This window comes from Lampris incognitus, chromosome 8 (genome assembly GCF_029633865.1).
Source record: "Lampris incognitus isolate fLamInc1 chromosome 8, fLamInc1.hap2, whole genome shotgun sequence".
Lineage (NCBI taxonomy): Eukaryota > Metazoa > Chordata > Actinopteri > Lampriformes > Lampridae > Lampris > Lampris incognitus.
The window spans coordinates 14,723,014-14,736,411 of NC_079218.1; the positions used below are offsets into that span (position 1 = coordinate 14,723,014).

Sequence of the window (13,398 nt, forward strand, 5' to 3'; positions counted from 1 at the left end):
GGTGCTTTTGATGGTGGACAGGGGCCATCATGGGCACTCGGACTGGTCTGCAGCTATGCAGCTCCATACACAGAAGGGTGCAATGCACCATGTGTTGTGACACATTCCTCCCGTAAGCATCATTAAAATCTTCTGTGACTTGTGCCACAGTAGACCTTCTATCATTTCAGACCAGAAGAAATAGCCTTCCTTGCCCTCACACATCGATGAGCCTTGGGCGCCCAACACTCTATCGCCAGTTTGTGGTTTGTCCCTCCTTGGACTACTGTTGGTAGGTACTCACCACTGCTGACCGGGAGCACCCCACAAGCCTTGCTGTCTCAGAGATTCTCTGACCCAGTCATCTGACCATAACACTCTGGCCCTTGTCAAAGTCGCTCAGGTCTTTTACTCCTGCCAATTTCGCCTGTGAGTGGTCATAATGTTTTGGCTCATCAGTATATATATATATATATATATATATATATATATATATACACACACATATACATATACATATATATACATATATACACTCACCAGCCACTTTATTAGGCACACCTGACCAACTGCTCGTTAAAGCAAATTTCTAATCAGCCAATCACATGGCAGCAACTCAATGCATTTAGGCATGTAGACATGGTCAAGACGATCTGCTGCAGTTCAAACCGAGCATCAGAATGGGGAAGAAAGGTGATTTAAGTGACTTTGAACGTGGCATGGTTGTTGAAAGACGATGACACACATGCTGATATTTTGTTTTGTCATCAAAAAGGTTTAGGACAGTACGAAATAGGCCAACATAACATACACAAAAGTGGAGTGTGTGACTTTGGATAAGTCTATGTATGCTTAGTGCACAGGCTTATCCAAAATGGGTTAGTCTGTGCACTAAGCATAGACTCAAGGCTTTCAGGGCTTTAGGCCTGAAACTACCACACAACACCTGCATCTGCGCCAAGATGTGGTCTGACCAGGCGGAGATGCAGGCATGATATTAAGTTTTATTTGACACCAAACTAGTGCTGTGCCACCTGATTTTGACTGACACACCCTCTACTGCCCCCCCCACCCCGCCCATTTAGGTGCAAGCAGTGTCGTGGTGAACCCAGAAATTAGCAAACATGCCCAGGTGAGAGATAAACCACCTTACACCCAACGAAATTGTCACCACGTCTGCGTTAGCGCCACCACTGGCTTGCACCATCCACAAGTTAGGGCCCACAGCCTCTGCAGACAGGGTATATATAGGGTTGTGCTGTTCAGTAACAACCCCCCAATCCCCCCGCTTTTAAGCTGCTGTGAGTTGGGGGTAACCATTCAGTCTTCACTAAGACATTAGCTTCAGTTTTCTGCACAAATCCAAATCAAACGTGTCTCTCTTCCCTCCATTTTTCAGATTCGGAGTGGGAAACTGATGATCACCAACACCCGGAAGAGTGACGCAGGGAAGTACATCTGTGTGGGGACCAACATGGTGGGGGAGAGAGAAAGCGAGGTTGCCGAGCTTACCGTGCTAGGTAACGTTTTCTTTAAGGTCTCTGCTTTGTAATTGCGTTTCAGAATGGTTTGGCGTGCTTGCGGTGTAATCATTTGTCTTCATCCCCGTTTCTCCACCTCCATTAGCCCCGTGCCTAGTCCGGGTTCATTGTGGATTAGTTCACCAGACCTCCGTGTGACTTCTTTATCACTGTTGCGTGTAATCCATTTGCTAGCCCTATTACACAATGCTGGCTTGCGATTTGCCGGCTGTGCAGATATTTCCTACCTAATTCTTTGGTTGCCGCTTCACCCAGCCCGCAAACTCTGCTTCAGTCTAACAAGCTACTTAGCCCTCTTCCCTCCAACCCTTGCCCCGTGGTCGACGGTGCAGTTCCATAGTTGTGATTCTCTCCGTCCTCCATCACCCACACTGACCCCAAACTCTACCCTTCGAACAGGAGAACACATTTGTAACACACAGCAAAACCGTTCAAGGCTAATAGGTAAACACCCAGGCCCGTGTGAAAAAGCCCCAACAACGCCTGCATTTCCTGAGGAGCTCCCGTCTATCCCCCAAAATTCTCACCAACTTCTACCACTACACCATAGAGAGCATCCTGACCAGCTGCATCTCCCATGTGGTACGACAACTGCACCTCAGTAGACCAGAAAGCTCTGCAGCGGGTCGTCAAGGTGGCCCAGCATATCACCAGTACCCAGCTCCCAGCCATAAAAGACATTTATCACAAACGCTGCCTTCGAAGGGGTCTGAGCATCAGCAGAGACCCCAACCATGGACTGTTCTCTCCCCTGCACTCTGGGAGGCGCTACAGGAGCCTCAGAGCTCAAAGACAGCTTCTTTCCCCAAGCTGTTGCCCACCTGAACCTGGCTACCCACTGAATGTCTGTGGATATTTTTAAATATTTTGTACTCGTGCTCTTTTTTAACTTAGTTTTAGCTTTTGGTCTTCATCTGTCTATATCTTCTGCTGTGATGTCTGTGTCTGTCTTGCACTGTTTGGTGAAGCTGCGGCCCTTATTTCAATTTTAACATGTGCCTGCATGTTGTTTTTTAATGACATTAAATTGAATTGAATTGAATTGAACTACATACAGTATAGCGCTCCATATGGAGAACTGCTAAAACATAAACATCTCGGTCAAATAACAGCACGGATGTGCAGGGCTGTTTTAAATAAGCTGAAGCTCTTCTGTGACATTTTGGTTTAGATGTTAAGAGTTAATATTATTGTTAATATTAGAAAAGACATTGTTCTGACTACTAGTGTTGACTGACTGTTCATGAACTCTATATACGTACTCTACATACATACATACATACATACATACATACATACATACATACATACATACATACATACATACATACATACGTACGTACGTACGTACATACGTACGTACATATATATATATACACTCTATATACATCCTGTACTGTACCTATTGGTTTAAAACTAAAAAATAAACCGACGAATGGAGGTTCTGAAGCAAGGAGGTATGAAAACATGATACAATAATTATTAGGTATCAGTAGAGGAGGGCGTCCAGGTAGCGTAGTGGTCTATTCCGTTGCCTACCAATACGGGATCGCCAGTTCGAATCCCCGTGTTACCTCCGGCTTGGTTGGGCATCCTTACAGACACAATTGGCCGTGTCCGCGGGTGGGACGTCGGATGTGGGTATGTGTCCTGTTCGCTGCATTAGCACCTCATCTGGTCAGTCGGGACCCTCCCCGGAACGGCAGAGAGGGGGTGGAGTAGTGACCGGGATGGCTCGGGGTAATTGGTCAGATACAACTGGGGAGAAAAAGGGGGAAAATTAAAGAAAAAAAAAAGATATCAATAGAAGTGTGAAAGCGCTAATCCTGAAATTTGTCTTTTTTTGGGGGGGGGGTTTCCCTTCCTTTTTCTCCCCAATTGTATCCGGCCAATTGCCCCACTCTTCCCAGCCGTCCCAGTCTCTGCTCCACCCCCCTCTGCTGATCCGGGGAGGGCTGCATACTACCACATACCTCCTCCAATACATGTGGAGTCACCAGCCGCTTCTTTTCACCTGACAGTGAGGAGTTTCACCAGGGGGACATAGCACATGGGAGGATCACGCTATTCCCCCCAGTTCCCCCCTCCCCCTCGAACAGCGCCCCGACCAACCAGAGGAGGCGCTAGTGCAGCGACCAGGACGAATACCACATCTGGCTCCCCACCCACAGACACGGCAAATTGTGGCTGTAGGGCCCGACCAAGCCGGCGATCCCCGTGTTGGTAGGCAACAGAATAGACTGCCACGCCACCCCGATGCCATCTTTTTTTTTCTTGAACTTCCTGACACCTACCAGTAATTACATTGGTGTTTGACCCCTCAGAGTCTTGCGATCCATGTACAAATAAAACAAAGGCACCAGTGCTGTTGTGTCAGCGTTGAACAAACTAAAATGTGTCTTAACATCTGAAATTAATCTTGAACTGTACAATTACAAACATGCAAACAGTACAACAATAACCATAACAAAGCCAGAAATACCAAAATGGAGAGGACAGTCGTCCGGTCAGCTGAGAGACTCCCTGCTACGCTCAAGGCTCAGCGTTTTCAGTTTTTACCGATCTTCACTGAAAAATACCCAGATTTTTAAACTGTTACTTAACCTCACACGAACAGGAACAACTTTTGGATCCGTGGAAACATAAAATCCGGGTGAAAATCAGTGTCCTGTTGTGGCAAAATTCGGCATGCTGGATGGCTTTGAAAAAATAAAAACCGAAACCGCTGAGCCTTGACTACGCTTCATGCAGATGGTGGGGGGTGAGGATTTTAATAGTGGTTGCACCGGTGCCTGTGTTGCTCCGCAGAGCGCCCCAGCTTCGTCAAGAGGCCCAGCAGTGTGGTGGTGCTGGCCGACGAGAGCGTGGAGTTTCGCTGCGCGGTCCAAGGAGACCCTGTCCCCACCATCCGATGGAAGAAGGAGGATTCTGACCTGCCTAAGGGGAGGTAAGGCGCACTGGTGTACATGGTCCCCCCCAACCATCTCCCCCCCCCATACACATAGACAGGTAGAATAACGTGTGTGTATATGGACAAATTTGTGCATATGTGTGTGCATCCCACTTGCAGATACGAGATTTTGGAGGACCATACCCTGATCGTGCGTCGAGTGACACCGTCAGATGAGGGCTCTTACACATGCGTGGCGGAGAACATGGTCGGGAAGTCCGACGCGTCAGCCCTGCTCACCGTTCACGGTCAGTTAAGATCTCACCCTCGCCTCCAATGTCCAAAACCTCTCCCCTCAGTATAAGTCAAAGTCATTGATATGAAAAATGTTAACATGGCAGCTGTTCTGAAACAACCTGAAAATGTTTCCACGGACACACACACAGCGCATAACCCTATCTTGTGATGTCACATTTCAGCAGATAGTTATATTTACCCTGCCCTTGTCATTTGGCGTAGCCCACCATTAGTTTTTTTTGTCGTTGTGCTTCAGCCGCTGCTTCCAATGCAGAAGACAGAATGTTTTTGTGTTGGTCTGGTTCCTGTATGACCGCTCGCCTTGAGGTCATATAAATCCCCACAGGAAGTTTACGTAATGGGTAGCGGAGGACATCGCTGCAGTTTGTTTGCATCACTTTTCCGATCAGGACGGCTATCTAAACGTTTACATGACCACGGAGTGCAGACTCACTCAGTCATCAGTGTAATGCCACAACGACACCCTTTCATTTATAAACGAGGGGAAGGAAGTGAGTGCGAAGACTCTACTCACAAACACACACACACCAAGTGATCCCACGCAGAACCCGGTGACACGGAGGGGGACACAACCAGTGCGGCCAGCGGGTCCTAATTAAAGATAAGGCACAGTCGGTTGCCTGCTGGGAAATGACATGGTTCCAATTACACCACCTTCCTCTTCCTCCTCCCAAGACCTGGGAAAACGGGGGGGCATGGCTAATTTGAGCTCAGCGCCGAGGAGGGCAGGGATCGATAGCACTTGAGTAGAGCTGGTATTACTTGGGGGGCAGTGAGTTGACAGAATAATGATGCCAAACGCACAATTCTCGCTTTCCCCCTGACGCGGGTTCAATACCAGGAGGGAAGTGGAACATGACAACATCACCGCTTGATAAACCATTCAAGCCAGACAGCGGCAGAGGTGCTCATATTTTTGTGATGAAGGAGCTGCAGAGTGGATGATGGCTGTTAAGGTTTTACTGTCCGATCTTTCAAAATTTCACACCCTTAAACGCCTCCTCATTCACGTGTGAGTGGATTATTCACCATGGCGCCCTCCGGAGTTGTCTGATTTGATTGCGGTACGAATAATGACAACAAACAAATAACCATTTAGTCACTGATGCAGAGGCATGTTTGCCAACCTTAAGTAAAGAAATTAACCACTCAGGTTCTCTGACCTCAATGCATTCTAGTTGTGTCCTGCAGAACTTAACCCATCCAGCAGATGGCGGAGTCATTTTACCCATAGAGGCTTTACGATAAACAAAACTCATAAAGAAACGAACTTTATCCGCTCAAAGTTAACTGAAGGCTTCTTGTGCCGTGTGCTGTTGTTATTTTCTGCCCTGCTGGAGAACAGCCCCAGTAACCCCCCCCTCCCCCCAACGTTTATATGGCCCCAACATTCGTAAAACTCCTTAAAGGGCCTTTGGGGTTGCAAGAATTTTTAATACAAAAGAGACAATCACATTTGTATAAATTAGTCCCACAGTGTGCTTGAAAATAGCCCCTCATCAAATTCCGCTACATCACCTGCATAGCTTAGTTAACGCATCATGTGCGTTACAACAGTACGATTTTCAGTTTGGCCAGTCAAACCCAGAAAGCCGCTTGGCCGGCCGTGCACTTCACTGTCCACCTTGTTTATGACCACCGAGTTTGAGTTCCTGTGCTGCAGCCTACAGTGTGTGCTGGTTAATGTTGCTCGTTTCAGTAAGAACCCCCTCACACACACACACACACACACACACACACACACAGTCTCACTGGGGGATCGTATCCCCACTCGGTGGCTGGTCTTGTGGTAACTCATGCCAGCACTTTCTACAGACATCTCACACCTCCGTGTCAGAGGGTCTGCTGTGTCTCAGAGGGCTCCAAGCTGCCTGCGCTGAGGTCCAAGAGCTCTGTTTTAATAACACACACACACACACACACACACACACCAGAGGCACTGACAGGGTTTCTCACATCCATCGCTGATGGTATAATCTATCAAAATGTCTTCACGGCAACTTCACGCGTGACCTCTGGTAATTAAAATGCGATCCAGAAGTAATTTGTCTACATTTAAAAAAAGAATTGAAGGCCATGTAATTTAATATCCCCAATATTTGGTCAATATATGTACATATATTACTTGTGAAGAAGTTTGGTAATTAGATAACACCAACATGTGACACACATAATGAAAACGGTGATGAGATTTGACAGCTGAGAATGTTGTGTTATCATGCTCGTGTTGGTTTAGTTCGTTGGTTTAGTTTGGGCAGCACGGTGGCGCAGGGGTTAGCACGGTCGCCTCACAGCAAGAAGTGTCCTGGGTTCGAACCTCGAGGTAGTCCAACCTTGGGGGGGGTTGTCCCGGGTCATCCTCTGTGTGTTTGCATTTTCTCCCGTGTCTGTGTGGGTTTCCTGGGGGGGCTCCGGTTTCCTCCCACAGTCATGGAGGTCAGGTGAGTCGGCCATACTAAATTGTCCCTAGGTGTGTGTGTGTGTGTTTGTGTAGACCCTGTGTGATGGCCTGGCAGCCTGTCCAGGGTGTCTCCCCACCTGCTGCCCAGTGACTGCTGGGATAGGCTCCAGCACCCCCGTGACCCTGAGAGCAGGATAAGCGGTTCGGGTAACGGATGGATGGATGTGTATAGTCAGTTTGATGCTGGTTTTCTCTCTGCTCATTCCCATAATCCTCAGCTGACCACACCACCTACCTTCTGTCAAATGCTGCTGACATGGAGGAGAGAGAAGCGGTCGTAGCTTTGCTCACAACGAAGCCAGTAGGGCTACGTCGACATCTCAAACCAGTCTTACTTACCAAAGTACGTTAGTGCACTTCTGCAAAATAAACGTCATAGTATTTCGATTTACTGCCGTCAAAAATTTTGACATTTCCTGTGAAATTACATTTTGTGTAGATAAGCTGGGGGAAAAAAGGACACAATTGTGTATTTATGCACTTTGCACAAAAACAGCTTTCGTGAACAGTAAATACACAAACAGAAACCTTGCAAGCAGGTTTGTTGCCCTGTGCTTAACTCGCCCCCCCCCCCAGAACACACCATCTGTACACCTGCAGGTGGCGCTAATAACACCTACATGGGTACACAACCAGTTGATGGTGTAGCATCGATTCAACTCTTGCCCACCTTTGTTCAATACAGTGTGTGTGTGTGTGTGTGTGTGTGCGCATGTTTACACATTTTCACAGTGCATGCAAATGTGTATAACATGCATTATCCTAAATTAAATTTTGTGTGTGAGCTTGTCAAAAGGAGTAAATCACATACATGTTATTGTGTAACGTGTAATGTGTACTGTGTAACATGTAATGTGTACTGTGTACTGTGTAATGTGTAACGTGAAGACCCTGAGCCCCAAGCAGCCCAGACCTAAACAAGGTGACTCCTACAGAGTTGTCTAGATTCAAAATATCTGCTAATCAAAACTGATTGCACAGAGTTGTGCGATCTGTGATGGGGTGGGTCCCTGTGGCTGCACACGGGGGGATCTGGATCGCTGGCAGCTCGTGGAGGCAGGGGGCACAGAGGGGGTTTCTGCTCCCTCTGTGGCAGCAGGGCAGTGCAGTGGATGGCCTGTGGCTTTTTTCATGCACACAACAAATTATCAAACATCTCTTCCCAAAGACGTGCTGTCAGTAGCAAGGACTGACAGACTGACCGACTGACCGACTGACCAACTGACAGACTGACAGACTGACCGACTGACAGACTGACCGACTGACAGACTGACCGACTGACAGACTGACCAACTGACAGACTGACCGACTGACCAACTGACCAACTGACAGACTGACCGACTGACAGACTGACCGACTGACAGACTGACCAACTGACAGACTGACCGACTGACCGACTGACCGACTGACAGACTGACCGACTGACCAACTGACAGACTGACCAACTGACCGACTGACAGACTGACCAACTGACCGACTGACAGACTGACCAACTGACCGACTGACCAACTGACAGACTGACCGACTGACAGACTGACCGACTGACAGACTGACCAACTGACCGACTGACAGACTGACCGACTGACCGACTGACAGACTGACCGACTGACCAACTGACGGACTGACAGACTGACCGACTGACAGACTGACCGACTGACCGACTGACAGACTGACCGACTGACCAACTGACAGACTGACAGACTGACCAACTGACGGACTGACAGACTGACCAGCTGACAGACTGACAGACTGACAGACTGACTCACAGGCCTGTGCCTCACACGTGCAGGTCTTTTTTATCTTTCTGTCTTTCTTTCTTGCTTTCCTTCCTTCTTTTGTTTGTTTGTTTGTTCCTTTTTCCTTTTTTTCTTTCTTTGTTTCTTTGTTTCCTTTCTTTCTTTTCTTTCTTTCTTTCATTCTTTTTCTTTCTTTCTTTTCTTCTTTTCTTTTTCTTTCTTTTCTCATATTTCTTTTTTTTTCTTTCATTGTTTTTCTTTCATTCTTTCTTTTCTTTCTTTTCTTTTCTTTCTTTCTTTCTTTCATTATTTTTCTTTCTTCCTTTCTCTGTATGTCTGTATGTGTCGGTATCTCTCTCTCTCTCTCTCTCTCTCTCTCTCTCTCTCTCTCTCTCTCTCTCTCTGTATCTCTCTATGTCTGTGTGTGCGAGGACATTTGGGTGAAACTTACTGGGTGTGCTCACAGACGTGAGAATACAAAATGAAACCTGCTGTGTCTCCTGCAGCAGATGTAAATAATAAACAAGGCTAGCCTCCTCCTGCAGGTGGGGCTTTGGTTTACTGTGCACCTCATATCTGTTTTCATTTCTCTGCAGTAATATGAAGACATGTAAGCCAGTTGTACTGTGGTTGCTCATGCCTGCACATATCAGATCTCTGCATTTGCCTATCCCAGTATGTGCCTCCATTACTCATCACACTGCTCTCTTTTGTGTCTTTTCCCTTGTAGTCAACACTGGTAAGTTGTCATCCGTCCCTCATCTACCATCTGACAGCCAAAGGAAATCATGAGCCCTGTCATTGTCCTATCTGCACTGTATTTCGATCTACCAATGCAGTATGTAATTGATGTCATACAGTATGTGGGTAAATCGAATATAAATTTAACATTTCATTATAAAAGGTAAATATTTTATACTTCTAAAGTGGTTCTTTATTTTTTTTTGTGGGCTTAAACATACTGATGTGATGTAATGATTAGCATGGTGTATACCTCGTGTTTGTCCAGGCTGTCTAGTTAATATGCCGTCTTCCCCCCCGCAGTACCCCCGGCGTTTGCCGTTCGCCCAAGGAACCAGGTGGTGGCCGTGGGCAGGACAGTCACCTTCCAGTGTCAGGCTACTGGCAACCCCCAGCCTGCCATCTTCTGGCAGAGGGAGGGCAGTGAGGTGAGGGCAAAGTACTCAGTCTTGCATCGTGCGAAGTCATGGTGCCGTCAAACTGTCCAATCGGAAGTAACATATGATATAATGTAGTGATCAGTTAAAGTACAATATTCTCTTTGCACTTGTTTCCTTGTCTCTCTGTCTTCCAGAGTCTCTTGTTCTCCTACCACCCTCCCCAGCCCTTCAGCCGCCTGTCTGTGTCCCAGATGGGCAGCCTGACCATCACCGATGCTCAGCGCTCAGATGCCGGCTACTACAGCTGCCAGGCCCTCAATATCGCCGGCAGCGTTATTACAAAAGCCCTGCTGGAGGTTACAGACAGTGAGTAAATGAAAGGATTCCCGGAGGGCAGGATGGTGTGACCTTTGTTTTCTTCTTAGTTTTCAGACATCCCAGAAAAACATTTTTTTTTTCACTTCAGCGTAACCTCAGTTTACCAGACATGCAGTATTACAGACTAGTCTGTGGTCGTAGGGTTTGTATGGTCGTTGGCCTTGATCACCAACAGCAGCTTCAGAGCTTTCAGGAAGCTTCAAGGGCTCCCATTTTGTGCTCAACGTCTGTCTCTTTCTCGTAGTTGCTGAGTACAGCATGCCCTCTCCTTTCATTCTCTTCTTTTCTGACTGAATACTTCTCCAAAATGACAAAATTATACCAAATGAGTGGCAGTCAGTAGAGTCTTGCGCCCAGGGGGGGTCACACCCACCGCCGCTAGGTCTCGCTGAGCAACAGCGAGGCAAGGCCGTATGACTAGAAAAACAGCAAAGCTCATTAGTGGACAAAATATTTAGAAAGCAGGGAAGTGGTTGTCCAGTGTAATTCTGATTTCTGAGAGCTTAGTTTGTTTGGATGAAGAAAGGGGCGCGGGGTCGACTGATCACATGGGTTTACATAGCCAGGTGCCCATGTGACTGCCGTCCTAACTGTCTGCCTGTGACCCATGTTAATGCAATAATTGCACCAGGTTTTTTAATTAAATTTGAATATTGAATCTTGCTTGAAGGGGCAGAGAAGTAATTACACTCACCTTGGATTTGCCTGAAAAGTCTACTGGGTACCAATTTAATGGCCTGTGTGGTTGTGATTACATGTGTCTGTCAACTTTGTGACCGCGTAGCGCGCAACTTAATGAGAAGAATTGCTGGAGGCTGGGGAAGACTGTCGCCGCATTTGTGCATTGACTTGTTCAGTGTTACCCGATCCATTATAACGGGGGTTGTATGCCTCTATGTGCCATGCTTTCTGCAGTGACTAAAGTCAGGTGACCCTGTTAATGTGCACTCTGTCAAGGGAAACATAAATAACAGGGCAGCGGGTCATCTGATGTAAAACACATAGCGGTCTTTAGCAATCCTACGACTACTTTTGGCTGCTCCCGTTAGGGGTCGCCACAGCGGATCATCCATTTCCACCTCTTCCTGTCCTCTGCATCTTTCTCTGTCACACCAGCCACCTGCATGCCCTCCCTCACCACATCCATAAACCTCCTCTTTGGCCTTCCTCTTTCCCTCTTCCATGGCAGTTCCATATTCAGCATCCTTCTCCCAATATACCCAGCATCTCTCCTCCACACATGTCCAAGCCATCTCAATCTTGTCTCTTTTGGTTTGTCTCCAAACCATCCAACCTGAGCAGTCCCTCTGATATAATCATTCCTAATCCTGTCCTTCTTCATCACTCCCAACGAAAATCTTAGCATCTTCAACTCTGCCACCTCCAGCTCCGCCTCCTGTCTTTTCATCAGTGCCACTGTTTCCAAACCATATAACATAGCTTGTCTCACAACCATCTTGTAAACCTTCCCTTTAACTCTTGCTGGTACCCTTCTGTCACAAATTACTCCTGACACTCTTCTCCACCCAGTCCACCCTGCCTGCACTGTCTTCTTCACCTCTCTCTTGCACTCCCTGTGACTTTGGACAGTTGACCCCAAGTATTTAAACTCATATGCTTTCGTCACCTCTACTCCTTGCATCCTCACCATTCCACTGTCCTCCCTCTCATTCATGCATATATATTCTGTCTTGCTCCTACTGACTTTCATTCCTCTTCTCTCCAGTGCATACCTCCACCTCTCCAGCTCTCCTCAACCTGCACCCTACTCTCGCTACAGATCACAATATCGTCTGCAAACATCGTAGTCCATAGAGACTCCTGCCTGATCTCATCCATCAACCTGTCCATCACCATTGCAAACAAGAAAGGGCTCAGAGCCGATCCTTGATGTAATCCCGCCTCCACCTTGAACCCATCTGTCATTCCACCCGCACACCTCGCTACTGTCACGCTTCCCTCATACATATCCTGCACCACTCCTACATACTTCTCTGCAACTCCTGACTTCCTCATACAATACCACACCTCCTCTCTCGGCACCCTGTCATATGCTTTCTCTAAATCCACAAAGACACAATGTAACTCCTTCTGGCCTTCTCTATACTTCTCAATCAACATTGTCAAAGCAAACATCGCATCTGTGGTGCTCTTTCGTGGCATGAAACCATACTGCTGCTCTCTGATCATCACCTCTCCTCTTAACCTAGCTTCTATTACTCTTTCCCATACCTTCATGCTGTGGCTGATCAACTTTATACCTCTGTAGTTGCTACAGTTCTGCACATCATCCTTATTCTTGAAAATCGGTACCAGTATGCTTCTTCTTCACTCCTCAGACATCCTCTCACTTTCCAAGATTGTGTTAAACAATCTAGTAAAAACTCCACTGCCATCTCTCATACCTCTCCACAGGTATGTCATCAGGACCAACTGCCTTTCCACTCTTCATCCTCTTCATAGCTGCCCTCACTTCCTCCTTGCTAATCCACCGCACTTCCCGATTCACTATCCCAACATCATCCAACCTTCTCTCTCTCTCTCTCTCTCTCTCTCTCTCTCTCTCTCTCTCTCTCTCTCTCTCTCTCTCTCTCTCTCTCTCTCTCTCTCTCTCTCTCTCTCTCTCTCTCTCTCTCTCTCTCATTTTCTTCATTCATCAGCCCCTCAAAGTACTCCTTCCACCTTCTCATTACACTCTCCTCACTTGTTAGCACATTTACATATCTATCCTTGATCTCCCTAACCTGCTGCGCATCCTTTCCAGCTTGGTCCCTCTGTCTAGCCAGTCGGCACAAGTCATTTTCTCCTTCCTGTTCAACCTCTCATACAACTCATCATACGCCTTTTCCTTTGCCTTTGCCACCTCTCCCTTTACTTTATGCCCCATCTCCTTGTACTCCTGTCTACTTTCTTCATCTCTCTGACTATCCCACTTCTCCTTTGCCAACCTCTTCCTCTGTATACTTTCCTGTAA

At 47.1% G+C, this 13,398-nt stretch overlaps 1 protein-coding gene across 1 annotated transcript in view; it reads left to right on the forward strand.

Moving 5' to 3' along the window:
* Positions 1-13,398, forward strand: part of LOC130117297 (roundabout homolog 1-like) — a 130,440-nt gene that overhangs the window by 95,235 nt on the left and 21,807 nt on the right. Inside the window, exons 4-8 of the mRNA XM_056285506.1 lie at positions 1,379-1,499; positions 4,329-4,467; positions 4,591-4,718; positions 9,970-10,094; positions 10,241-10,412. Coding sequence (XP_056141481.1) covers positions 1,379-1,499; positions 4,329-4,467; positions 4,591-4,718; positions 9,970-10,094; positions 10,241-10,412 — 685 coding nt within the window. The remainder of the gene's footprint in view (positions 1-1,378; positions 1,500-4,328; positions 4,468-4,590; positions 4,719-9,969; positions 10,095-10,240; positions 10,413-13,398) is intronic.